The 26222-nt window shown below is 37.3% G+C and overlaps 1 protein-coding gene across 2 annotated transcripts in view; it reads right to left on the bottom strand.

The window, feature by feature from the left end:
- RIT2 (Ras like without CAAX 2) overlaps positions 1-26222 on the bottom strand; it is a 386411-nt gene that overhangs the window by 238156 nt on the left and 122033 nt on the right. For both annotated transcript variants that reach the window (XM_021686323.1, XM_021686324.1), the window contains exon 3: positions 12818-12891. In XM_021686323.1, coding sequence (XP_021541998.1) covers positions 12818-12891 — 74 coding nt within the window. The remainder of the gene's footprint in view (positions 1-12817; positions 12892-26222) is intronic.

The raw sequence follows: 26222 nt of genomic DNA, 5'->3' as shown, positions 1-26222 counted from the left end.
ACCCCCATTTCCCCCATCCCTCCACCCACCTCCCCAACAAGTGGTTTTGTCATCACCTTTTAGAGCCATTTTACTGGAGAAGGAAGCTAATAGTTTATAGTTTGGATGAATATATAAATTATCATTCAAACAGCATTTTTGAGGGAAGGGCAATGCTAAAAAAGAATTAACAAGCAACTGATTCATCTATACCTGCTACCAACTAGGAATGTCCTTGGAAAATTAGGATTCATGGCTTTCCCATTTGTAGTAATGCTAATAGTGAATTGTTTTCAAGTGTCTCAGACCCAACACAATCAATCACCATGACATGGGCCTGTTTTCCCAAAATCAAAATCTATGATTGAGTTGTATCAATTCAGTACATAAGTCTGGTTGTGAACATGCTTTCTCTTATATTTAAAACTGGATTGACCTTTGTTCATTCTCTTAATGCCAATGCTGATAATATCAGTTTGTACTTTAATCTTTGTCTATATTTTTAATGTATATTAAAATATTTCTTTTACTTTTTCTTCATGTATTTTTGACTATTATGGTAACCCCTTAAGATAAAGCCTTATTTCTAGAGTTAAAATAGTTTGTATAAAAATTAATAAAGGGAAACTCCACTAAAGTGCAGTCAGGAAGCTAAAAGGGGTAGCCATATCACCAATGTCAATTACAGGTAGAATTGTCAATTCTAGACCCCAACAGAAGAATCAACAGGAAAGAATCATCAATTATAAGCTTCAACAGGGAAGATGGACACTGAATCTTCTACAAGAAATCAACTACCACTGCAACTCAGTCAATGACAAACCATCATCTCCCTGAACTCTTGCTTTTTTCCAATCAACTTGCATTCAAAAAAATCTCTAAGCTTCATCCTTCTCCATAAAAATAACATTCCTCTCCTTTGTTGGACTTGTCTATGGTTTTGCCATAACTTGCATGTCCTGACTTGCAATTCTCTGCTTTCCTGAATAAACTCATTTCTGATGGTAAAATAAGTTTTTTATTTTTAATGTTAACATTATTTAATGATCAGAGGTGGGACCCAGAGATGACCCTTAATAACTGAACCTAGTTAGCAAACAGGTTCTGGTACCCACAGAGCTGATTGAGCTCATTCCTTCCTGCCAACCCTGCAGTTTGAAGTTAAGTTTTCTCCTGGATTTTGAGCTCCACTCTGTGCATTTTGAGCTCTCCAGGCTTTACTCAGCATCTGTTTTAAGGCTTTACCCTTTCTGAGAATACACCTTTTGCCTTTGGTCTCCTATTTGGGACTGGACTATTCCTGTTGGAAATGGCCTTTGGTTCAATTCCTTTGGAACTGAGCTGTTCCTGTTGAAACTATGTTGTTTAGGACTTTTTTTCCCCTCTAGAGGAAAACCTCTAAGTTTTTGAGAAAGAATCTCAAGCAGACTCCCCATTGAGCATGGAGCCTAATGCGGGGCTTGATCCCACAACCATGACCATGAGATCATGACCTCAGCCTAAACCAAGATTCAGATGCTTAACTGACTGAGCCACCCAGGTAGCCCCTGATATGCATTTCTAACTAAATGGACAAACCCAACCAAAAGTAAATTAGAACATCAATGGCTATTATGGGGACTTTTTGATCTCCCCAAACCTACTTTTCTCAAAACTGAGTCAGACAGCATGGTTATAAATTGTCAGTAAATGTAATGTAGATTTTGACTGGCATTTTGAATCATCATCAGGAGTCTCAAATTGCCTCTGTGCAAAATTCAATTGCTAGACTAATGGAGGCAAGCAAACAAAGAATGACAAAGGCTCTGAGGCTTTTTCCTTCCCCATCTTCTTTGTCTCAGGACACATGGCAGCCACCTTATGCTGAGGTCCCACCTTTCATGGCATCATCCTCCCCATCTGCACTGGGTCCACCTCCTCCATACCTCAGTTTCCCTATTTTAATTATCTCACCAAACTTCCCTTTTCCTCCTCATCTCTCCACTGTCTCCTTCCTCTGCAACCAATTTAAACCGACCCCTTAAAGTTAAGTCTTCAGATGATTCTAATCAACCCCAAATTTATTCTGTTCCCTGGACTAAAGGGGACTTGTGATCCACACAGTTTCCTGAAGTGACTCAGGAGCCTCTCATACATTTGCTGAAGAATTGGGTATAATTATTCAAACTTACCAACCTGGTTTCTTAGATTTACATCTAAGTTGGCCAAACACTGGATGAGACTAGCCTGACAGGAACATTTTGAAAGGGATTTAGAGAAACTGATCCCTAACTTTTGGCAAAATTCTAGAACACTCACTGGATAGATATCTCCACAGAGCAATTACGGTAGTCTTTCCTAAGACTGTTGATTGAAATAAAATTCAGACTTGTACACAAAAGCCCAATGAACCTGTTTATTACTATTACAATCCACCCCAAATTATCTTTAAAATGCTGATCTTTCTTTAGATGTTGAATCCACCTGAGTAGTTTTAACTTTATTAATGAGCTGAACCGTGATCTCTTTTAGCTAAAAAGGACCAGGATGGAATGGAAAACTATGTCCACTCCAGATTTAATTTGGCAAAATAGCACACTTGCATCCTAGATAAGTCACCTAAAAGAGACCTCTAAAAGTCATAATTCTCAACTTTGGCAAAAGAAGATGCCTACACAAAATCAAAACCTCCTAGCTTCTGCTGTTATTGCCAGGAGCCAGGATGTTGGAAAAAAGACTTAACCATCTTAAGTGCTTCATGCCCCTTCAGCCCTCTAGCCAGACTTTCTTATGTCCTCCTGATTTTTTTTTTTTTTTAAGATTTTATTTGCGAGACCACCTCACACCAGTCAGAATGGCTAAAATTAAAAAGTCAGGAAATGACAGATGTTGGCGGGGATGCGGAGAAAGGGGAACCCTCCTACACTGTTGGTGGGAATGCAAGCTGGTGCAACCACTCTGGAAAACAGCATGGAAGTTCCTCAAAAAGTTGAAAATAGAGCTACCATACGATCCAGCAATTGCACTACTGGGTATTTACCCCAAAGATACAAATGTAGGGATCGGAAGGGGTATGTGCACCCCGATGTTTATAGCAACAATGTCGACAAGAGCCAAACTGTGGAAAGAGCCAAGATGTCCATCGACAGATGAATGGATAAAGAAGAGGTGGTATATATATACAATGGAATATTATGCAGCCATCAAAAGGAATGAGATCTTGCCATTTGCAACGACATGGATGGAACTGGAAGGTGTTATGCTGAGCGAAATAAGTCAATCAGAGAAAGACATGTATCATATGACCTCACTGATATGAGGAATTCTTAATCTCAGGAAACAAACTGAGGGTTGCTGGAGTGGGGGGTGGGGTGGGAGGGATGGGGTGTCTGGGTGATAGACATTGGGGAGGGTATGTGCTATGGTGAGCACTGTGAATTGTGCAAGACTATTGAATCACAAATCTGTACCTCTGAAACAAATAATGCAATATATATTAAGAAAAAAAAAAGAAGATAGTAGGAGGGGAAGAATGAAGGGGGCGAAATCGGAGGGGGAGACGAACCATGAGAGACTATGGACTCTGAAAAACAAACTGAGGGTTGTAGAGGGGAGGAGGGTGGGAGGATGGGTTAGCCTGGTGATGGGTATTAAAGAGGGCATGTCCTGCATGGAGTATGGGGTGTTATGCACGAACAATGAATCATGGAACACTACATCAAAAACTAATGATGTAATGTATGGTGATTAACATAACAATAAAAAGTAAAAAAATATTTTATTTGTGAGAGAGAGAGAGAGAGAGAGAGAGAGAGCGCGCGCACAGGAGCAGGGGGAGGGGCAGAGGGAGAAGCAGACTCCCTGATGAGCAGGGAGCCTGATGTGGGGCTCAATCCCAGGACCTTGGGATCATGACTTGAGCTGAAGGCAGACACCTAACCAACTGATTCTCAATCAGGGGGTTCTAAGGAATTACAGGGACTCTTCCCAATCCTCCCTCTTAATTTGTTCCAAGAAACCACGCTCCAGGAATGGATCTCTGTCCTTATTGACACCAGAGCTACATTCTCAGTGCTCAACCCCACTGTTATAAAGTAGCCCCTGCCTCAGAGTACTAAAACAGTTTAAATCATAGGGGGTCTCTAGTAAATCTCAACAGGTTCCTGTCTCTGAACCTATTCCCATCATCAAGGCCCTTTGAGAGATACACACTCTTTTGTCCTTATTTCCTCTACCCCTAATTCATTCAGGGGTTAGAGATTTCTTAGAAAAATATGCCAGAATTCCTTTCTCTCAAAATGGGGGAAAGAATTCTAGAATTTGACAATAGCTATCAAAATAGCCAACCAGGTGAATTAAATGAACTTTCAACATCTTTTACTTGCTCAGTCTGACAGTACTGTAGCTGAGTTGGGGATACTGATCATTTGTCCTTATGGGATCAGCTACCATCCTCTATATGGACCAGATCTTTAACTGGTATTGACAGAATCCATAGAGTGTCTTCCATCAAGATTCAGATAGATCCCTCAAAACCTCTTCGCAGAATAAATAAATAACCTATAAAGAAAGAAACCCTTCAAGGCATCAAGCCCATAATAGATTACAAGGCTCAGGACTTCATTATGTCCTGTACTCATGGCTGCAATACCACTCTTACCTGTGAGAAAACCCAACAGCCAAGGATGGAGGTTTGTCCAGGACCTCTGAGAAATAAGTAACATTGTTATCCCTTGACACCCTGTTGCTCCTAACTCCCATTTGTTATCAGAATCCATTTCCACTGAAAGAAAATTTTTCATATAATTGATTTATACAGTGCATTTTAGTATTCTAGTTGATAAAGATAGTATCCCTTTGCTTTCATTTGGGAAGAATGGGAATACACCTGGACAGTAATGCCTCAGGGTTTCACAGAGTTCCCTTTTCAGAAACCTTAAAAGCAGATTTGGAGGATATTGAGTTTTCTGCAGGATCTATTTTGTTATAGTAAATAGATTATTTGATTCTCTCTGCTGTCCTTCTGAAACCTCTTCAAAGAAAGGCAGCGTCTACCTATTAAAAATTTGGCCTTAAAGAGACACGGGTTCCTGCAAAAAAAAAATTAGTTTGCTCAAACTCAGGTTCAATGCTTAAGGTGCCTGATCTCAGAACAAGGACTACATTTGGACCAGGTTGGCTTCATAGCATCCTGAACTTCCCAAAACCTAAAACTAAGTGCAAATCAATGAGGTTTTCTTGGAGTAGTTAGCTGTCAAAATTGGATTCCAGGCTTCTCTCTTATGGCTCAACCTCTGTCTGCTGTACTAAAAGAAATGACATATCTGATCCTATGATATGGAAAGATCAGGAAGACAGCTTTTGGGACTTCAAAGAAAAGCCTAATAAAGCTCCCTCAAACATCTTAATTATCAACTGTCCCTTTTCCTCTTGTATGTGAAGAAAGGGAATGCTTTGGAGTACTCACCCAAGAACATGTAGACTGTCATTCACCCATAGAATATTGTAGCACAGGGCTATCCCCCTTGCCTCAGAGCCATTCCTGACACTACCCTTTTATTTAAGGTAACTGAAGAAATAATCATGGGATTCCCTTTAACCAGCCTTGTATTTTCACCAAGGGTAAAACCATAAACATTTATACCAATAGTCACTATGCCTTTGGGATAGCTCAGAACTTTGGAATGCTAGGAAGCATTAACCTTTTCTTACCTACAGTGGGGATAAAATTAAAGATGGCTCCTCTATCCGAAATTTACTAGATGCCATACTTTTGCTGGCTGCTCTGACTATTAAGGGTTCTGGGCATTCCAGACTCAACTATCTGGAGACCAAAGGAAACCATCTCACTGGTTTATTTCCACCAAAAACACGCACTCAAGGAAACTAATAGCCAAACCTCTGTTGTGGTTCAAAAGGATGTTCTCCCAAATGATAACTTGGAAAAATTGACAAGAAATATCCAACAATTGGCCCCAGAGAAGGAATAACAATACTGGCAATCTAGTAATTGTAACTCAATAAAAAGAGAACTCTGGTTTGGACCTAACAATTTGGCCCTATGAGAAATTTTAAAATTCTCACTACTTACCACTATACCATTGGCATTAAGCCATTAGCTTACTGACAATGATAGCATTCTTGAACCAATATTGGTGGGAAAATATTAATAAGGCCACAAAAAATCCCTACCTCACTTGTCCCATCTGTTTAAATTATAATCAAGGAAATCCTGTTCACACAAATGGGTTTCATACAGTTTCCCCCATCTCATGGATATTAATATGTTTTAGTAATGGCTTTCATGGGTTTTTCCACCCCCCCCCCCCAATGGACTGAAATTTTCCCTTGTAGACAGGCCACTGCTTCTTCTGTGGCTAAAATTCTTTTAGAAAAGATGAACCCGGGGCACCTAGGTGGCTCAGTTGGTTAAGCGACTGCCTTCGGCTCAGGTCATGATCCTGGAGTCCCGGGATCGAGTCCCGCATCGGGCTCCCTGCTCGGCAGGGAGTCTGCTTCTCCCTCTGACCCTCTTCCCTCTCGTGCTCTCTGTCTCTCATTCTCTCTCTCTCAAATAAATAAATAAAGAAAGAAAAAAAAAAGATGAACCCTACCAGGGGAGTCCCTCTTAAACTCTATAGTGATCAGGGAACCCATTTTACTGGTCAGGTGCTTCAACAAGTCTGTGCTGTTTGGCTGGTTTTACAACACTTTCATTGTGCATATTGTCCTCAATCCTCAGACACAAATGCACTATGGCACTACCAAGACTCAAATGGTAAAATCTGTAGACCTCCCTAAATATCTTGGCCAAAAGCATTGCCATTGATCCTTCTAAATCTCAGATTCACTCTGAAACTCAGACTCTCACCCTTTGAGATAGTCACAAGATGTCCAATGTACTTGACGTCCAATTCCTTTGACACACAGTTAATAAAAGCAGATAAACATTGTAAAGGTCTAATTGCTTCTGTGAAGAATAACCAACCACATTTTAGCTGAGCAACCTTTTCACAGTGCACTCCTGGGAGAGGACTTTAAACACCACACCTTGCAACCTGGAGATCTTGTCCATTGAAAAGACACCTCCAGGATGATTCTTTTGAACCTCATGAGAAGGGCCTTTATTATGTATTGCTAACTGATCCTTTCCTGCCAAACTCCAAGGAATAGATTCTTGGATTCTTGTGACCCAGCTAAAGAAAGCACCAAACTCTGACTAGACCTACATACCATCTGGTGAAAGTAAAGATTTCCCAGAATTGAAGCAGCAGACAACATCTGATGAGACCACTTTCCCAGGATATCCAAAACAGGCCTGTCTACCTTTTCCTCACTGTTTGCTTCTACTACCTGTTTTGTGGAAAGAAAATGCCCTTGTTCACATTTCCCAAATCCTTGAGAAAGGGGGAATCTTTTTTTTTTCCCTAGTTATAGCCGTTCAGAAACTGCATCATGACCCTGTGACAACATAATCTTTCACTCGCTTTTTCTGAAGGGTTAGAAGGCTCAGAATTTACAAGTCTTTCATCTGAACTATTATCTGACTGGATTTTTAATCCAAATTTACAAATTTATAGGCTGTATTATTGGTTAATATTTGTTTCTAACACTTTTTGAGATACTAATAGATCCTTGAATTTTTGCTATTTTTGTAAAAAGTTCATTAGTTATTGTTTCACTGTTTATACCTGCATTCTATCTTCCCAAATGCACTTGGTTGATTCTTTCAGTGTACCCTTGTAGTAGCTACTATTTTGCTTTCAGTGCCTGCTTTACTCTGGGACTTCCAGGAGACATACATGACTCTAGGCTTGCCTGCATAAGAACTCTTCTCCCCTAAGTTGGAATAAGTGCCAATAAATATTTTCAGTTGGCTACCTTCAGATCCCAGTTTAGAACCATCAGACAATTTGGAATTGTTTTATTACTTCTGTTCTGTATAATTACTTTAAGTTTTGTATTTTATTGCCTGTCAAACTTTTATAAAAATGATATACCCAATAAGATGATCTTCAATGTTTATGATCTTAATAAATATGGACTATAGATGAGAAGTACCTGAACGTTTTCCCTCCTCACCGCCCTTGTCACCCAAACATGGCCATAAGTGGTTTCCAACTGCTTATATAAGCATTTACCTTGGTGTGTAGAACATGACAACCAGAAAAGATCCTTCCTGGCACTGAGGGACAAAACCACTAATGTGGTAGAAAACCTGCCTTTTGATCAGTGATGCTTCCAGAGAAAGATCTTGATCAAAAGGGGGGAATGTAAAAATTAAGGAGAAACCTCACTTAAGTAGAGCCAGGAGGCTAGAAGGGGGACCCATACCACTCAATATCAGTTACAGGAAGAACTGTCAATTATACAGCTCGACATGAGTATCAACAGGACAGAATTATCAATTACAGACCTCAACTATATATATATTGAATCTATAAGAAATTGACTACCCCTGCAACTCAGCCAATGAGAAACTATCATCACCCTGAACTCTTGCTTTTTAACGAAGGACTTACGTTCAAAACACCCCACCCAACTTCCTCCTTCTCTATAAAATAACATTTGTTTATTGGGCTTGCCTATGAGTCAGCAGTAGTGAGGAGGAGGACACGAGAGGGGGTATTAGAAGGACAGCAGAAATCTCTAGACTTCCTTAGTGCCAGGTTGGCTGACCACAGAGTTGGTTAGGGGCTAAACAAAATACAAGATTGCAATGACATTTCCCATTGCTTCAGAATATATTAATATAGGAGGTAGCCAGGTATTGGGGGAATGCATCAGTCTAGGAAATTGTAGTGACTGGATATATTAGCATACCAAAAAAATATAATTTGAAGTGTTTGGAGAACAATTACTTTTATTATTCCTAATAAGGAAGAGGGAGATTCAATACATTTATAATTAAATTGAATTTTGTTAGTTTCACTCAAATCCATGTAAAAATTATTTTTTAAGCCCTTCTTCTATTTTTGACTGATTTTTTTTTATCTAGGCTAGAACCAAAAATAATTTAGGCATCTGAGATAACCCACTACCACAATTTCTACACTTCTGCTATACTGTTTATCCTCATTTGCTGCACATTTAGTATTCTCCCATCGCCCTAAACCTCAAGCATTTTAAGAAGAGGCCCAATTTTATTCTATCTTCTTTTTAAGATTTTATTTATTTATTTTAGAGACAGAGAAAAAGAGAGCATGCATGTGGGGGAGGGGCAGAGGGAGACAGAGGAGAGTGAAACTCTCAAGCAGATCCCCCCCTCAGCTGAAATTGAGTCAGACACTCAACCAACTGCATTTTCTTGTTGTAGGACAGTACTTCATAGATACTAAGGGATTAGAAATGAAGTAAGAAACAGCTTGAATAGGAGTATAGACAGACTTTGGTAATAGCTGGCTCAATAGCTTGCTGTTGTTTTAGTTAAATCATTTAACCTCCATAAGACTTAAATTTTCTATTTATAAAATGAGTAATAGAATTTTTTTCAGGGGATCTGAGACCAATAGTTAGAAACTATAAGGATGAAAAATTAATCTCATTGTAAGAAAATCCTTACAAATACTTTAAGTTTCCTAAAAGCTCTATTTGTTTCTAGAAGCAGAGTACCTAATCAATTGAAGTGGTCAAACACAGGCTTAAAGAGCATTTGGCAGGCGCACTGAGCATTGAAAAGAGAATTTAAACAATGGAAGAATGGTTAGAGTCCTTTCCAACATGGCATTTGGTGAGAGCCAACAATTCTTCCATGGCGTTACTGTGGCGCTGCAAGGCTTTGAGCATCGCACAAACACAAACACTTGGGTAATTGGCCCTACTACCAGTATTGCCTCCAAGGGGTAATTTCTTTGTATACCATTTTACTCAAATTCTAGGTCGCAACGATAACTTTTCTATCTACTTCCTGGATTTGTTGTAAGGATAATAAATTTCAACAAATGTTGAACAGGAATAGTTACAAAAGAAAACAAAATATTATTAAATGTGTTTCAATAGTGTTCTCTACTGTCCCCTACTGTGACATAAGTCTTCTTGACTCAACTGTATAGATCATCTCTTGCATGTGAGAGATTAATAATTTGGAAGCCAACAAGTCACCATCTTTTGAGCCTGATGCATTCCTATGTTTGGCTGCAATTGAAGCTCGCTCAGAAAAATAAGGGTATACACATGTAATAATTGTATAAGTTGTTTATTTACAAGTTTTTCATTGATTCTAGAGCAAAGAATCACAGAATTAGAAAGCACTTGAGTCAACGTATGCAGATTTCTCTCTTATCACTTACCATTTCATCTACAAACAGGTAATAGTATTCTTCTTTAGGCACACTGAACTAATGAATGCTTCTTTAATATGCTGCATTGGTCAGCTATTGCCATGATAATGCTACATGACAAATCTACTCAAATTTAGGAGCTTGAAGCAACTAGTGTTCATGGTTTTTCTACTTTACCCGTCTGTGTGGTGGCTGGAGCACATGTGCTTCAGGCTATGAGTTGGCTGGGCTTTGCTCTAGTCTTTGATTTGAGTTCAGGTCTGTTCCATGTGTTTCCCTCCTTCTCCTGAGACCAAGGGTTACCTGCCTCATCTTTGTGCATAGCAGTGCCTCTTAAGATCTTGACTCAGAACTAGCAGGTTGAGTCATCTGCCTACATTTCATTGACATGGCCAACCCTACACCGATGGGGAGGAGAAACATCCAGATATCTATGGTTACATTAGTACCAAATGTGACCAGGTAAGTGCTCATACATACTTGTAGACTGCATGGCTATTAGAAATACAAAGGATTTCACCTTCTACCAAAGCATAATTCTAGAGGACTATTTTGGTTTTCGTATTTCAGTTGTTACAAATATCTTATTATATTGAGTGAAATTTAACGTAATCTTCTTCCAATTAGGCTTAAAGTTCCCCTGAAAAGAAGTATATTTTCCCTTGCATAACACAGCTCTTTCAAGTAACTGAAATAATTTCTCCATTCCAAATAGCCCCAAAGGCTTCACCCTCCTCCCCCACCATAAGCCCATTATCCAAATGTCCCTCGAAACAAATGAGTTTAATATATGAATTTCAAATAGTCTTAATATATCTCATAAATATAGAAAGAAACCATGTATTTCCAGTGGCTTATACCAATAAGCCAGTTAATGCAGTTTTTTTAATAGTTACATCAAATATATGAAATAATAAACATTTCAACATATACATTCTTTAAGTACAAAAGGAAAACAATGTAATGAAGGTCTATGTACCTATGACCTAGGTTTTCAACTGTTAACAATCTCCTTCATTTAATCAGAACTTTATGAAACATGAATCATTACATACATAGTTGAAGTCCAATTTGTATCTCTCCCCTTCCTGCTGGAGAAGTAGCCACTAGCTTAAACATATTCCAAAAATTTATCACATCTTAAGCCACAAAGAAAAATTATATATATCAAATAATCTCCTATAGACTTTTTTTGCAATTAGATTAAAAATCAATACAAAGGATAAAAACTTATGTGAAAAGAATACCTGCTTACATACTGACTGCAGCATTCTATTTAAGTTAAATGTGTTCTCAAATCTACAGTTGCACTACCTTTTGATGTAGCACTTACTGACAGAGGTGCATTAAAGTTTCCCACTATACAGGCTTTTAGATTTATGCTTTTTAGATTTATACATTTGTCTTGAATATTACAGACCAGAATTTATCTTTGATTTTTTTTCCTTTTGCAATCTGACATTTTAACACCTTAATAATGCTTTTTGCAATAAAATCTATTTTGTCTGATTTTAATACAGATGTACCCACTTTAGGTTTGGTTACCTTTTGACTATTTTTTTCCCCAATCATTCTTTGATTTGCTAACTCTCTGTATTCTATGTCTCTTTTAAACCAAAGAAGTACAGGTTAGTTTTGTTCTTTTATTCAATATAATGCCAACAATTTACTTGACTATTCTGGGAGAGATAATATCTCCATTTCATTTTGATTACTGATAGATTTATTGTGTTTCCTGTTTCTTCTTTCTTTTCAACTTCAAAATGTGTTCATTTTTTATTTTCCCTTTCCCCTCTGCTAGTTTTTAAGTTATATTTCTAAGACTTTTTTTTTTTTTTAACAACAGTTTTAGGTTTACAATCAAGAGATGTTTTATGTCTGGCATTTGATATGTTTATATTTTAACATGATTATATTTAAAGTATGAAATGAAATAAAATTTCCATCCTCCTCCCAAATACAGCAAGGCTTTTAAAGGTTTTTACTCTGACTCCTTTTGCCCATTTTACTTATAACTGCCACATAGTATTTTGGTCCTATATTTTTATATACACCAACAATGTTCTCCTCCTCCTAGTATTCCTTCTCCTTGTTCCTATCTATACATTTGTAAATTAATGTACTAGATTACACTACATCTTGGTAGTGTAGATGTTAAATAAAAGTAACTAACTAACTGTCTCTAGCCTTGGTTCCATGAGCATATATGCTAAGTAGACTTTCCTTTTTTATGTCACTAATTTTTTTTTTTAAATAAAAGCTATCACCAGATTAGGGTCTAAGATAAGTTTTGCATACATCTGAGGAAGAATAAACTATTCCGTTAATTTTATAACCTTAGATGGCAATATGATATCTACACTTATATTTTTATATTTAAAAAATTAAAGGAATGTTAACATATTCTGGCTGGCAATGAGTCACATTTTCCTGCCAATTCTTTTATTTAATTTCTTATCACTATTGCAAATTTGCTCTTATCCTGTTTGAATTGTTAAACTCTTCTTTGTGGTGAATGTATTTGAGATTAAAGCCTAAATTGACCTAAGAGATTGGAGAGATCTAAGAAAATTACCTACCTGACCAGCAGTGTCCAAAATGTCCAAATAAGCTGGCTCATTGTCAATCCTAACTTGGGTCTTATAGGCATCTTCTGAAAAACACAAAACAGTTTACATTCAGGTACATTCAGCTGAAGAGGCATGATTCATTTTTAGATTTCATAACCAAGAATTTCTAAATAGTTTGAGTAAGAGAACGAGATATTCTAGTCAAATACACAAAGTAAGAAGGATATAACCCAGGGACATATAGGAGTGTGTGTCTGCTTAAAGTGAAGTCAGGTTTATTTCTCCATCAGGAGATTATGATTTGAGGTACCTTTGTCATAATACCTACAGAACAAATCTTGAAATAAATTCATCAGTTCTTTTTTTCATCTTGCACTGCAAATGTGCATTCCAACATCATATTCAATGAGAGACTGAAAGCTTTTCCTCTAAGGTCAGGGACAAATAGGCCTGCTTTAGCTTTTATTTAACATAGTACTAAAGTCCTAGCCAGAGCAATGAGGCAAGAAAAATAAATAAAAGTCATCCAAATTGGAAGAGAAGCAGTAAAATTTTGTTTATAGATAACATGATCCTATAAATAGAAAGCTCCAATGATTGCACGGGGTAGGAGTGAGGTGCGGGTGTTGGAACTTCTAAAAAATTCAGCAGTGGCAGGATACAAAATCAAACACACACAAGTCAGTTGTCTTTCCATACACTGATGATAAACAATTTAAAATAAAAGCATCAAAAGGAATCAAATAGGAATAAACTTAACCAAGAAGGTAAAGAACTGTATACCAAAAACTATAAAGTTTTAATATGTTTGTGTACTTGTTAACTTGTAAAAATTTATATATTCTGGATTCTAAACATTTATCAGATAGGATTTGTAAATATTTTTTCCTATTCTGTAGGCTTTTTAACTTTAATAATGGCATTTGATGCATGAAAGTTAATTTCTATGGAGTATAGTTTGTTTCTTTTCTTCATGTGTTTTAGTGTCCTAAGGATCTATTCTAAAATTCAAGGTCATGAATATTTAACGCTATGTTTTCTTCTAAGAGTTTTACAATTCTAGCCTTTGCCGTTAGTCATTGATCCATTTTCAGTTTATTATTTTTGTTTAGCAGCTTTTTAAGAATTTTTATTTAAATTCAACCAGCTGACATATAGTAGTACATCATTAGTTTCAGATGTAGTATTCAATGATTCATCAGTTGCATATTTTATTTATTTACTTACTTTAAAGATTTTATTTATTTTTCAGAGTGAGTGAGTGAGCACACGAGCAAGAGAGCACAAGCAGGGCGAGTGGCAGGCAGAAGGAGAAGCAGGCTCCCCGCCGAGCAAGGAACCCATACTGGACTTGATCCCAGGACCCTGGGATCATGCCCTGAGCCGAAGGCAGATGCTTAACCAGCTGAGCCACCCAGGTGTCCCAGTTGCGTATTTTTTAATATGTTGTTTGGTAAGGATATAAATTCATTCTTCTACATACAATTCTCTTATTATGCTTTATTTCTGTAATGTTAGTATTGATGTCCCCAATTTATTTGAGTAAACACTTTCTTAATCTAGCTAAAGCTTTCTCAATTTTGTTCATCTTTTTAAAGTAACTTAATATCATTTTCTCTTTTTTTCCCCTTTATTCTCTATTTACCTCTCTTTTAGTCTTTAGTATTTCCTTCTATTTGCTTCGGGTTTAGTTCCGCCCCCTCCCCCATTTCTTAAGGTTTAAAGGTTATTAATTTGAGATCTTTTTAAATATGAGTATTTACAGTTATATATTTTCCTTTCAGCACTGCTTGTGCTGCATCCTATAAATTTTGGAATGTTGTGTTTCATTTTCATTAATCTTTAAGTATTTTCTAATGCCCTCCGATTTCTTCTTTTACTCATTGGTTGTCTAATTTCCTCATTTTTGTGTATCTTTGAAACTAGAAATCTACAGTAGAAGAAAAACATTCTATTGTGACTGGAAAAGATAATCTGTATGATTTTAATCTTCTGATATACACTTGGAAAATCAAGGAATGCTTCCTGGAAGAAGTAGCACCTAACCTGAGTAGGAGTTAGGATAGTCAAGACAGAGAAAGGCAAACTGAAAGCCAGAATCCCAGAGGTTATAAAAATTGAGACAAGGGGCACCTGGATGGCTCAGTCAGTTAAGCATCCAACTCTCGATTTTGGCTCAGGTCATGATCTCAGGGTCCTGGGATCAAACCCAGTGTCAGGCTCCCAGACTCAGCAGGGGAGTCTGCTAGTCTCCCTCTCACTGTGCCCCTACCCTGCTCATGCTCTCTCTTAAATCTTTTAAAAAAAATGATGAAACAAAAGTAACCTAGATAATTTCAGTGTAATTAAATCCTAGAGTTTGGGGAAGAAAATTTGAAATTTACGAGGTAAATCAGACTTGCCTATGAATATATTAAATGGAATCATGTTTTTGAGTGAGGCAGTAAGACTGCTGGGGCTTAAATCCTGACTCTACCACTACCAGTTGTCTGAGTTGGGGGGGAGGAAATCACTTGGTCTCTCTAAAATGCGTATTACTCATTTGAAAGTTATAAATATTTCTATTTAACTCATGGAGTTGCTCAGAGGATTCAGGAAGATAATGTGTGAAAGGCGTCTGGCACAGTGCCTTGTGTATAGAATATGCTTAATAATGCTTATTTATGGTTTTTGTTTTTAAGAAATTTGGACTCTATCATAATGCCACTATGAGATATGCATTTTGGAATGCTCACTTGGGCTGAAATGTGGCAAATAGATTCTAAGGTGGGAAACTATATTCTGACAATGGCACTAGGGTGGAAAAAGAGCAGACAGATTTGCAAGATATTTAGAAAGCTGAACCTATAGCACTTAGTAATATATAGGGGACAAGGAAGGAGGATGATACAAGGGTAGCTCTCCAATTTCTGGCACTTGCAGATGGGCAGATACCTAGGATGTTTACGCAGAGAGGGAGGAAAGGAGGGCCACCACAAATGCAACTTAGAAAAGGACTTTGCCATGTCTGTATCATGGAAGTGGGAACAGTGAGTACCTGGGTCTGAAGCTCTGGGGAGAGATCTGAGAGTTATTTCATTATATCCAATGATTTCCTCATTTCTTCCAATCATGATTGGAAACATGGTTGGACCTCCTGAGCCTGGAACTCAAACTCCTAGAATCTGGCTATAGCTTCTGTTTTATCTGCCATTTATATTGTAAGTAAAGAGCAAACTGAATCACTACTAAAAGCATTTACAACAGCATTGAATTTTGGCACCATTTCAATACTTATTCATACTGTTGATTTTGAACCACAAAGGAGTTATTTTAAGAACGTTTTGGTTTACAAAGTAGTAATGGTAAACCAAAGAGGAGCTTTTTAAACACACACACTGAGCACCTCCCCCAAATTAGGTTTTTGCTAGCTGCTGAAGATATGAAGGTAGACCCACACATGCATACACACCGTCATGATCTCTACCCCCAAGAACTTAATCATGGTGGAAGACACACACACGTGCAATGAGATGTTAAGATCCAAAAATTTATAGGGCATATAGCCTACCCCTTTCCAGGAAATTCACATTCTTTATGACTTTGCTGCAGAAATAAAGTTGTGGAAAGTCTAACTACCAGGGTGGTCAATCTGGTGTAGTTTGAACAACTACCAGCCATTCTATAACACCATTCAGTATACAGGCAACCACACAGTCTATTTTCCATTCTACTGCTCTTTGTACGTTCACTGATCCTCCTCTTACACAATAGAAATCTTGTGGAATTTTTTTTTTAAATGCATAGAGTTGTTTTTCAATTTCATAGGGAACTAAGAATAGTTACTCTGAAAAGGACGCTGTGACCTGAGAATCACATGTGAGTCTTTCAGAATTCATGTTTGTTTATTTAACTCAAAAGCCCCAAAAGGAGCCTGCTGAGGCCAGGAGCATGCTGAGTAATCCAGACGAGAACTGCTCTGTGTGATTATTGAAGCCCTAGATAAACCCAGCACATGAAATGTATATCAAATAAAAGCTTCTCCTGGGATCAGAAAACCCCTTCAAAGAGACTTGATGTGAATTGGCTGGAAATTAAGCCAGGCCTTCTATCCAAGATTTCTTTCTCTCTTTTAAGAAGTGTCTATCACAGTACACATTCCAGTGTTGTGAATCTAGGTCACCTCCCCGGCCTCCATAGAAACTAATCCCTTTCATTTTCTTCCAATAAACAATCTTCCCTCCTGTTTCCATCCATCCACTCCCTTTGAGACCTCCCATGTAGAAATGCAGTGACAGAAATACTCTCTTGAATACATATAAACACCTCCCTGAATTTCAATCATCCGCCTATAGACGCAACCCTGAAGTGAGCTCATTTGTCTTCCAAAGCAAGAGGCCAAATGTATACAAAGCTTTATCAGGCAGAAATAGTAGCAATTGCCTGCTATGTTTGCACTGAAAAGCACAATGGAGCTAGATTCTTAGAGGCATCTCTAAATTCCACCTTAAATTCTAAAATTCTACCTTAAGATGCTACTTCAAAATTCGTTTGAAAACACTGGTGTTTGAGACCCTTGCTTCTCTTAGGTCTTCCTTGCTTTCCTTCTCTAGAATGTTACAGGAGAAAATCACCAAAGACCTGTATTAAAGCCTCACGCCCATCACTAAATTTTGGTGTTATAAGTGGTTACTTAATCTTACTTGTAAGATGGAGTTAATAGTACATGCTAGTCAGTGCATAGGAGTTCTAGAAGGATCAACTAAAGTGGAATATAAAATGGTGCCAGAACAAAAGAAAAAAAGAAAAGAAACCACAATTCAAACTCAAGGCATGTTATGTAATAACTTAAAAAAAAATATTGCTTCAAGTTAACCATAAAATCATATAAAACTAAACCACTTCTCCTTCTGCCATTTATATTTACCCATATGGGAATGTTTCCCCCCCCACAACAAGTTAATCAGAGGATTTGGTAAGATAGGTTTACAATAATTTTCCAAAAAATAAAAGTGTATAATTAAAAAGCCTTAAGATGTTCTGAATAATCTATACAAAAAATTCATTTAATTCCTTTATAGAATATATTTAAATATCTTTAAAATGTTGTTGTAAATATGAAATTGGGATATTTTAAAACCACAATATGTAACTGAGAGAAAATATTAGGGTATTGTTGAATTTTTACTAGAAGACTTTTTAAAAAATCTTAAGATACTTGAATAATTCTTATATGGTTTACCTGAAAACCTGAAATGTATGATAACTGGTACACTGAAGATATGATTCTGTAACTCTGAGGTAGTATACATCTCTAAGATATTAATCATTAACCCAATTCTTTAAAAAATATGAAGGTTCAGGTTCAGATCATTTATAACTTTCTCAAAGAATTTCTTAAATAAATCATCCTAATTGTGTGTTTGCATGTGTATAAAGCAGAAACATCTTGGAACAAAGTGCACTAGAAATGTTCTCTTGAACAGAAAGAGAAATCATGGCTGTATCAGTGCTGATACAAATCTAATGTATCAATATGTACACGAGTATATAATCTGTGCTGCACACGCCGATAGGCACAGAATCTACCATGTTGACAAAGACAGTTGATTTTTCTCAACACAGTTTGTAATCCTGGGAGAACACATCAATAGTCAATTGCACTGCACTGTAGTGAGTGTTAACATTAGAAGAGTTTGAAATGTGCTTATTTAGAAAGACAGCAGAAGACACCCAGCTGAAGTTGAGCTGAGGTCAGTCCTCAAAAGCAGCAGATAGACAACAGGGTTTGCAAGGGGGAGGCCTGGTAAGAGGCCAAGACAGACAGGGAATTGCATGGATTCTAGCACAGCCCCTCCTCTTGAACGTAAACATTCAGTGAAATACATTAAGGGTATATATGCCTGCTGTATTTGAAAAAGGTTTTCAAAACTGGCTGAATTTAGCTTCAGAGAGGACTCACAGTGAATGAGAACACACTTCCCTACCATGGAATAAGAGCTGAAGATAGGGGTGTCATTAAAAACTAAGTCCTGGAAATTCGTGAGACTTGTAAGGCAGAATTTAGATTTTTTTTTCTCATGCTATAAAATTGAGGACTGAGCCATGTTTATTTACATCTGGGAGGGGTAAGGGCTCTGTGATGATATTGGAGTTACACAGCAATTGAAATCTTTCCTATAGACATAGAAGCAGATTCTAGTGGGGTAGTTCATACCAGTCAGCATTTCCCTGCTGCTCCCAGGGAAATGCCCAATGTCACTGCTCTGGGAAATTTAACTCCAAGGGGGACAATCACATGCATTCTGTAGGGCCCTTAGGTAGATTTTCCACATCAGACCTTTTGAGGTGGTGCAAGTTGGTGTGTTCCCTTTGGAATCAGAGGAGACCACCTGGAGATTTGCACCTGGAGAGGGCCACTCCTGGGAGAGGCCATTCCAAGCAATGGCTTCTCATAGCAAGGATAAGCCAACAGAGAGGTCTTTGAAAAGAGGTAATAGTCCTCTTTAGTGAGTAGACCTGTAGCCTGGCAAGAGGTTGCTGAGACAGCAGCAAGATCAATGTTCTTCCCCAGAACTCTCATCTACAGAAAATATTTCAGGACATCCACATCCTTTCAATGTTAGAGCCTTCTAACCCTCTCATTTCAGCCAGATAGAGAGGTTTGTGGGAAACCTGATTCCTTGTCTGTCTTCTGCTAAAAAAAAAAAAAAGAGGTAACAGGATTGGGCTACACGGACATCAAATGTTTCAAGTCCTTTGTCTCTACCTCACTTCTTTTGGGGTGAGGGAAAGAAAAGAGTAGATGTTCTCTCACCAGCTCTTTTAGCAAGAAATGACAACATCTCATTTTTACCTTTCTTGCCCCCATTCACCATCATCATGATGAATGGCTGCATGATCCTAAGGCCATGATCTGTGAAATGGTGGTCTCCCAGACTTTACAGTAGAACGCACTTACATAGAGACTCCCTCTTCACAGAAATAACTAGCTTTTATGGTTAGGGCAATTGTGGGAGTGCCACAATTCTACCAGCTCTTCACCCTCCCTTGATGGATACCTCCAGAAGGGTTCCGTAAACTTCTATAGCCCACAGATCCAATATGAGAACAGCTGGTGGCAGAGGTTTGATTTATACCAAGACCATGGATTCCAGGAAGATGAAATAGGTGTACTTTTCCCTATGCCTCCTGCTACATACAACATAAGACCACGAAAATTATTTCTAGAACTAGCTTAAGATGACTCTGAAAGGTGGAAAGGAAAAGGCAACCTGGCTAAAAACTTCAGGATCCAAGGAATAACCTGGTGGTGGGTTCTCTGGGTTTTCTTTTTGCTTCACAGACTTGGAAATAAAAAAGCTGGCAGCCTGGAAATACCAATGGGTACAGACAAAACAAAGCCCAGGAGAAACAAAGCAGAGCCTAGCAAGACAGAACACATTTAGACAATAACCGATCTAACAGTGAACCAATTTAGAATTGTTCAACAAATTAAATACTTAGCTGTAAATAGAACAAAACATGTGCAGACCTTATATGCTAAAAGCCATGTAACACTGATGAAAGAAATTTTTAACAATCTAAATGTAGAGGCATGCCATTTTCATGCTTAGAAGACTCAGTGTGGTAAATATGTGGATTCTCCACAAACTGATGTAAAGATTTAACACAGTTTCTATCAAAATCTTGAAAACTTATGTATATATGTGGATACAGGCACAAATTTTAAGTCTTTTATGAAAAGAAAAAGGTACTAGAGAAACTAAAAAATTTTGAAAAGCAAAGTAGGAGGAATCCGTTTTCCTGAATTCACAACTTACTGTGTAACTATAGTAATTAAGACTACCTAGTATTGACACATAGCTCAATAAAACAGAATGGAGAATTCAGAAATAAACCCTCAAAAATATAACTACATTTTGACAAAAGTGCAAGAGTAATTTAGTGAAGTAAAGAACCTTTTCAACAAATGGTGTAGGAAAAATTAAATATCCATTAGCAGAAACAAGCAAACCTCCAGCTAAGTATCGCACTTTATACACCAATTAATCTAAAAATGGATTAGAAGCCTCAACATAGAACTATCAAACTTTTAGAAGAAAGTGTAGGAAAAAATCTTTATGATCCAGTGTTAAGTAAAATCTTAGACTTCACATAAAAAGTCCATAAAAGGAAAAGTTTATAAATTGGACTTCAAAATTTTAAAACAGCCTTTGCTCTATAAGAGACCCTACTAAGATTAAAAAAAAAAAAACAAGCTAAAATGGAAGAAAATATTTGCAAACCAAATATCTGACCAAGGACTACTACTCAGCATGTACAAAGAACTCTCAAGTCTCAAGAACAATCTATTTAGAGATCAAACTAAAGACATAAAGAGACATTCCATGAAATAGGTACATACATAGCCAATAAGCACATAAAACCTGTTCAACATCATCAGCCTTAGCTGGCATCACGGGCATGCCACCTGTCCAGTCACGCAGTACTCTATGCTTAGAAGGGTCCGTGTTTGGTTGGATGCTTTCCTGTCACTGTAATTCTTCATTTTAGAACAAGAAATCTCTTCTTGCCTTGGACCCCCAAAATTAAACAGTTGATCCTGATTACAATCATATGGGGAAAGTGGCCAGTAACTATCAGATTGAAATAAGAATCCAAACTAAATTGGGTAAGTTAAAGAAATCTTTTAAGACCTTGGAATTCAAATTAGAGGCACCAGGACACAGTGACACGGATGGTGGAAAATGAATACCAAGTGAATGACTTCCAAATGTGAATACATAATTGGAAGACAAAACCCCACAGACCAGTCTCTTAGTTGTTTCATGATAGAATCTGATTCAACCTGGAGATACCATTTCAAAATAATGGAAATAGAAGTCCCTTGTTAAAAAAAATTAGTCTTAGGTAAGTACAAATGAAAACCACAATGAACGGGGGCGCCTGGGTGGCTCAGTTGGTTAAACATCTGCCTTTGGCTCAGGTCATGATCCCAGAGTCAGATAGAGCCCAGCTTCAGGCTCCCTGCTCAGCAGGGAGTCTGCTTCTCCCTCTCCCTCCCCCCACCCCCAGCTCATGCTCTTTCTCTCTCATTCTATCAAACAAAATCTTAAATAAAATCACAATGAGCTATTACTACATACCTATCAGAATGGCTTGTAAAAAAGTGATGACTCTTAAGGCTAGTAAGGATGTGGAAACATGAGATTACTAATAAAAAATTTGGGGGGGGGATGCCTGGTGGCTCAGTCAGTTAAGCATCTGCCTTCAGCTCAGGTCATGATCCTCGGGTCCTGGGATTAAGGCTCATGTCAAGTTCCCTGCTCAGCAGGAGGCCTGCTTCTCCTTTGTGCTTATGCGCTCTCTCTTGCTATTTCTGTCTTTTTCTCAAATAAATAAAATCTTTTAAAAAAATCTTTTGCAATGTATATTTAAAAAAATATATTCCACGCGTTGGGGCACTTGGGTGGCTCAGTTGGTTAAGTGTCTGACTCTTGGTTTTAGCTCAGTCATGATCTCATGCGTCATGAGATCGAGCCCCACCTTGGGATCCCTGCTCAGCAAAGATTTTCTCCTTCTGCCCCTCCCCCCACATGTGTTTGCATGCATATGCATGCTCTCTAAAATAAATAAAGTATTTAATATATATATATTCCACATGTATTTATATTCCACATGGAATATTTAAAGCAGCAATTACATTCTTAGGCATTTATTACAGAGAAATGAAGACTTACGTTCTCATAAAGACACACTAATTTTTTCCCGTAAGTTGTTTGTAGTAGCTTTATTCATAATAGCTGAAAATGGGAAACATGTCAAATATCCTTCAGTGCATGAATAATTATACAATCTGTGGTACACACATATCATGGAATACTATTCAACAATTTTAAAAAGAATGGAATGTTGATACATGCAACAGCCTTGATGAATCGCCACAGAATTATGCTAATTGAAACAAGCCAATTCCAAAAGGTTACATATTCTATGATTCTGTTTATATAATATTCATGAAGTGACACAATTATAGATATGGATGACAGATTAATGGTTGCCAGGAGTTATGGAGGAAGTGGGTGTTGTTTTCAAAATCTACATAAAGGATCCTTGTTGTCATGAAAATGTTCTGTATCTTGACTATCTGTATCCTGATTGTGATGTTATACTAAATTTGAGAAGTGCTACCATGGAGGGGAACTGGGTAAGGGGACATAGAATCTCTATCTTACAGTGCCATATGAATTAAAATAAAATAGATATATCAATATCTGCTTATGTATAAAAAATTCCAAAATCTCAAAAACTTTTTAGCCAGATAGGCATAGAAGCAGCTTGCTTTATCTCTTGCTTTATCTTTAAACAAAACTTAAAGCAAACATTATGATTAATGGACAAATACTAAAACCATCGACTCAGGTTGAATACAAGATGAGAATTTTCATTATAAATACTTTTATTTACTTTCTGTTGGTTGAAGGCACCCAACCAACCATGCAGGCACCCCTGGCAAGACTTCTTAAAAATTAATATAAACACTAACTATAAAGTAGAAGGCTGACAAATTAGAATACATTTATTAAAATTGTGAGTACATTAAAACAACAGATTGGTTTATCAAAGGCACTATTAAGAGAAGGAAAATATAAGCCGTAGTGTGGAATAAAGTATATATATATATATCAACGAAAGGCTCATATCCAGAATGTATAAAGAATTTCTACAAATCCCTCAAAGAGGCAATCTTCTCCAGTGAAAAGTGGGCAAGACATTGAGAGTTTTTAAGTGATAATATTACTATCATTCATTAAACACTGAAATTGTGCTAGCACAGTAAAATATATATTTTCATTATGTCATTTAAATCTTGTAATAACCCTATGAAGAACTATTCTCACCTCCAATTACAGATACAAAGTCAAAGGTCATAGAAGTTATGTCATTTGCCCATCATCACACAACTTGTAAAAAGCATGCTATTGTAGAAAAATTTTCACTTATCCATTTATGGATACTACATACTAGGGATACGAAGATCAGTAATACATGGCCCTTGTCCTTAATGAGGGCACAATGGAGGTATAACAAAGTCCATTTGGAGTTGGAGGTTGGTGAATAGGCAAAGACTTCATAGGAGAGCTGACCCTTGGACGATCTTAGAAGTTATCTCACTGAGAAGGGTAAGGAAAAAAAAAAGTATCCTAGGTAGAGGGAAGAGTATCAAAAAGAGTATGACGTCTCTTCCTTCCCTTCCTTGGGGTTAGGAGGCTTTGAGAGTGACACCAGGGGTTGAGGAGATAACAGGGTAAAAAAATATGGGATGCTTCACAAATTTTCTCAAACTTTCCAGTTCAAAATTTTTAAATTCAATTTTAAATTTTAAAACTGTTCCAATTTTAGTAAATGTAAAGCAAGCACCTTTCAGATGGCCGATAAATTTAAAGCTGTACAGCCTTATTAATAATCAGTAAAAAGCAAGTGAAAACTATAGGATGCGAGTGTGCTCACAACAGAATAGCAAATTTAAAAACCATAATACCATAAATACCATAAATAGTGCACTGGTGGAACCATGGAGAATGGTCATCTACTACAGGGGGTGCATAAACAGAAAACTACCTGAGACTATCTAGTAAAGCTCATCATACCTATAACATGTGCTACATGGAATTGTTGGTGTCAGTTTTTGTCTGTACAGATATTACATCTGTATCCCCTTACCATGGCCTTATAGTGGGTGGAGTGTATTTACCCATTCTTTGAGTATAGGCTTGATCATGTGACTGACTTTGGCCAATGGGATGCCAATGGATGTGATGCTAGTAGAGGGATGAAATATACATGTGCAGTGGGGCTCATGCTCTTTTGATTCTTTTATCACCATACAAATATGCCCTGAATTACCTGCTGGTTTCAGAACATAGATACCAGTCTGAAGACAAGACATTTCAACTAACGTAGAGGTCTGTGAGGGAAAAATACATTTTTACCAGATTTGGGGCAGTCTGTTATAAGCAATTGCGTTCATCAGAAATATATGCACATGTGCACAAAAGACATGAATGAAAATATTTGTATCAGCTTTATTCATACTATCTCTAAACTACAAACAACCCAGGCTTCAGCAGTGTTATAATATACACATTAATTCTAGTTCATTCAAACCGTGGATTATTTTTGTAGGTAATTTAGACAACTACAGCATACAACATGATTGAATCTTAGAAACCATTTTGAAAAAGCTAGACATGTTTCCATTTCTATAAAATGGAAAAATAAACTCTAACCTAAGCTATATTTATTGGAACATCTTTTCTTAACCAAGGTGGATATCATTTGGATATTTACTTTGTAATAAAATATTGTTTTGTTTTTCTGTATTTTTATTATACTTTAAAAAAAAAAAGTTTTGAAAGGGAGTATTTTAAGCTCAAGTGTAAAAAGGGAGAAAATATTCAGTTCCAGTTCCGATTGTTCATTTTAAGGTAATGTAAGAGTTAGCGGCCACTGAAGATACAACTTTCTTGACATAAATTCATTTTAGACCCCTAGCCATCTTGTGATCTATGCATGGCCAGTACCAGTTGCCCAAAGAACATTTATTGCAGAACTTCCTGAGATATACAAAAGAATAGACCCCAGTAGATAATGATTTTAAGGGAACAAAAGAAAGTAAGGACAAACAGCCCCTATCAGGCCAGGAGTTAGCCTAGTCATAACAGGGACAAAAAATCAGTGGTCAAACTCCCAGTGCTGGTTCAAAAGTGAAGACTGACCTGGCACACATACTTGAGTTACTTTTGCAGAATTTAAGCCCCTTAGAGCACTCAAATACCAGACCAACTCAAGACAGAATTGATGATGTTGACCCTTGCTGGGCATCAGGACTTTGACCTGGACTATCACCTTGAGATGACTTTTCCCCCAATTCTATGCTGAACTTCCCCCTTGGGCAAGCCCCTTCATGAATATGTACACACCCTTAGCTTAAAACTGTCGCAGTTGTTGTTGTTCAAGGAGAGGCTGCTTTGGGAAATATCCCTGATGTTCTCCTTTACTTGTTACAAGTAAAATCCTTCCTTTTTCTATTCTTTGTCTTGGTTGTGTCTTTTGGCTTGACACCCACCAAAAGGCGGACCCAGTAACACAATATTTGCACAAAATTAAATGACTTAATTTTTTTCTAATGATTCTTTTTCCTTTAATCTGTATCAATTCTATCTCATGTATTAAAATGACAACTTCTAAGATATTTAACCTTCATATTAAATAAATTCTGACAATGCCGACAAATATTTATTACAGAGATGGAAACCAGAAATGGTGCCAAAGGACCTTTCTGTCCACACTATCTGTCTCACTGGCCTGGCATGATGCCCCAAATTCCACCCCTTCTGCTTCATTCTCTCTAGTTAAGATAAGCCATTTT

Source organism: Neomonachus schauinslandi, chromosome 14, assembly GCF_002201575.2.
Source record: "Neomonachus schauinslandi chromosome 14, ASM220157v2, whole genome shotgun sequence".
Lineage (NCBI taxonomy): Eukaryota > Metazoa > Chordata > Mammalia > Carnivora > Phocidae > Neomonachus > Neomonachus schauinslandi.
This window is presented reverse-complemented; position numbering and strand designations above follow the sequence as displayed.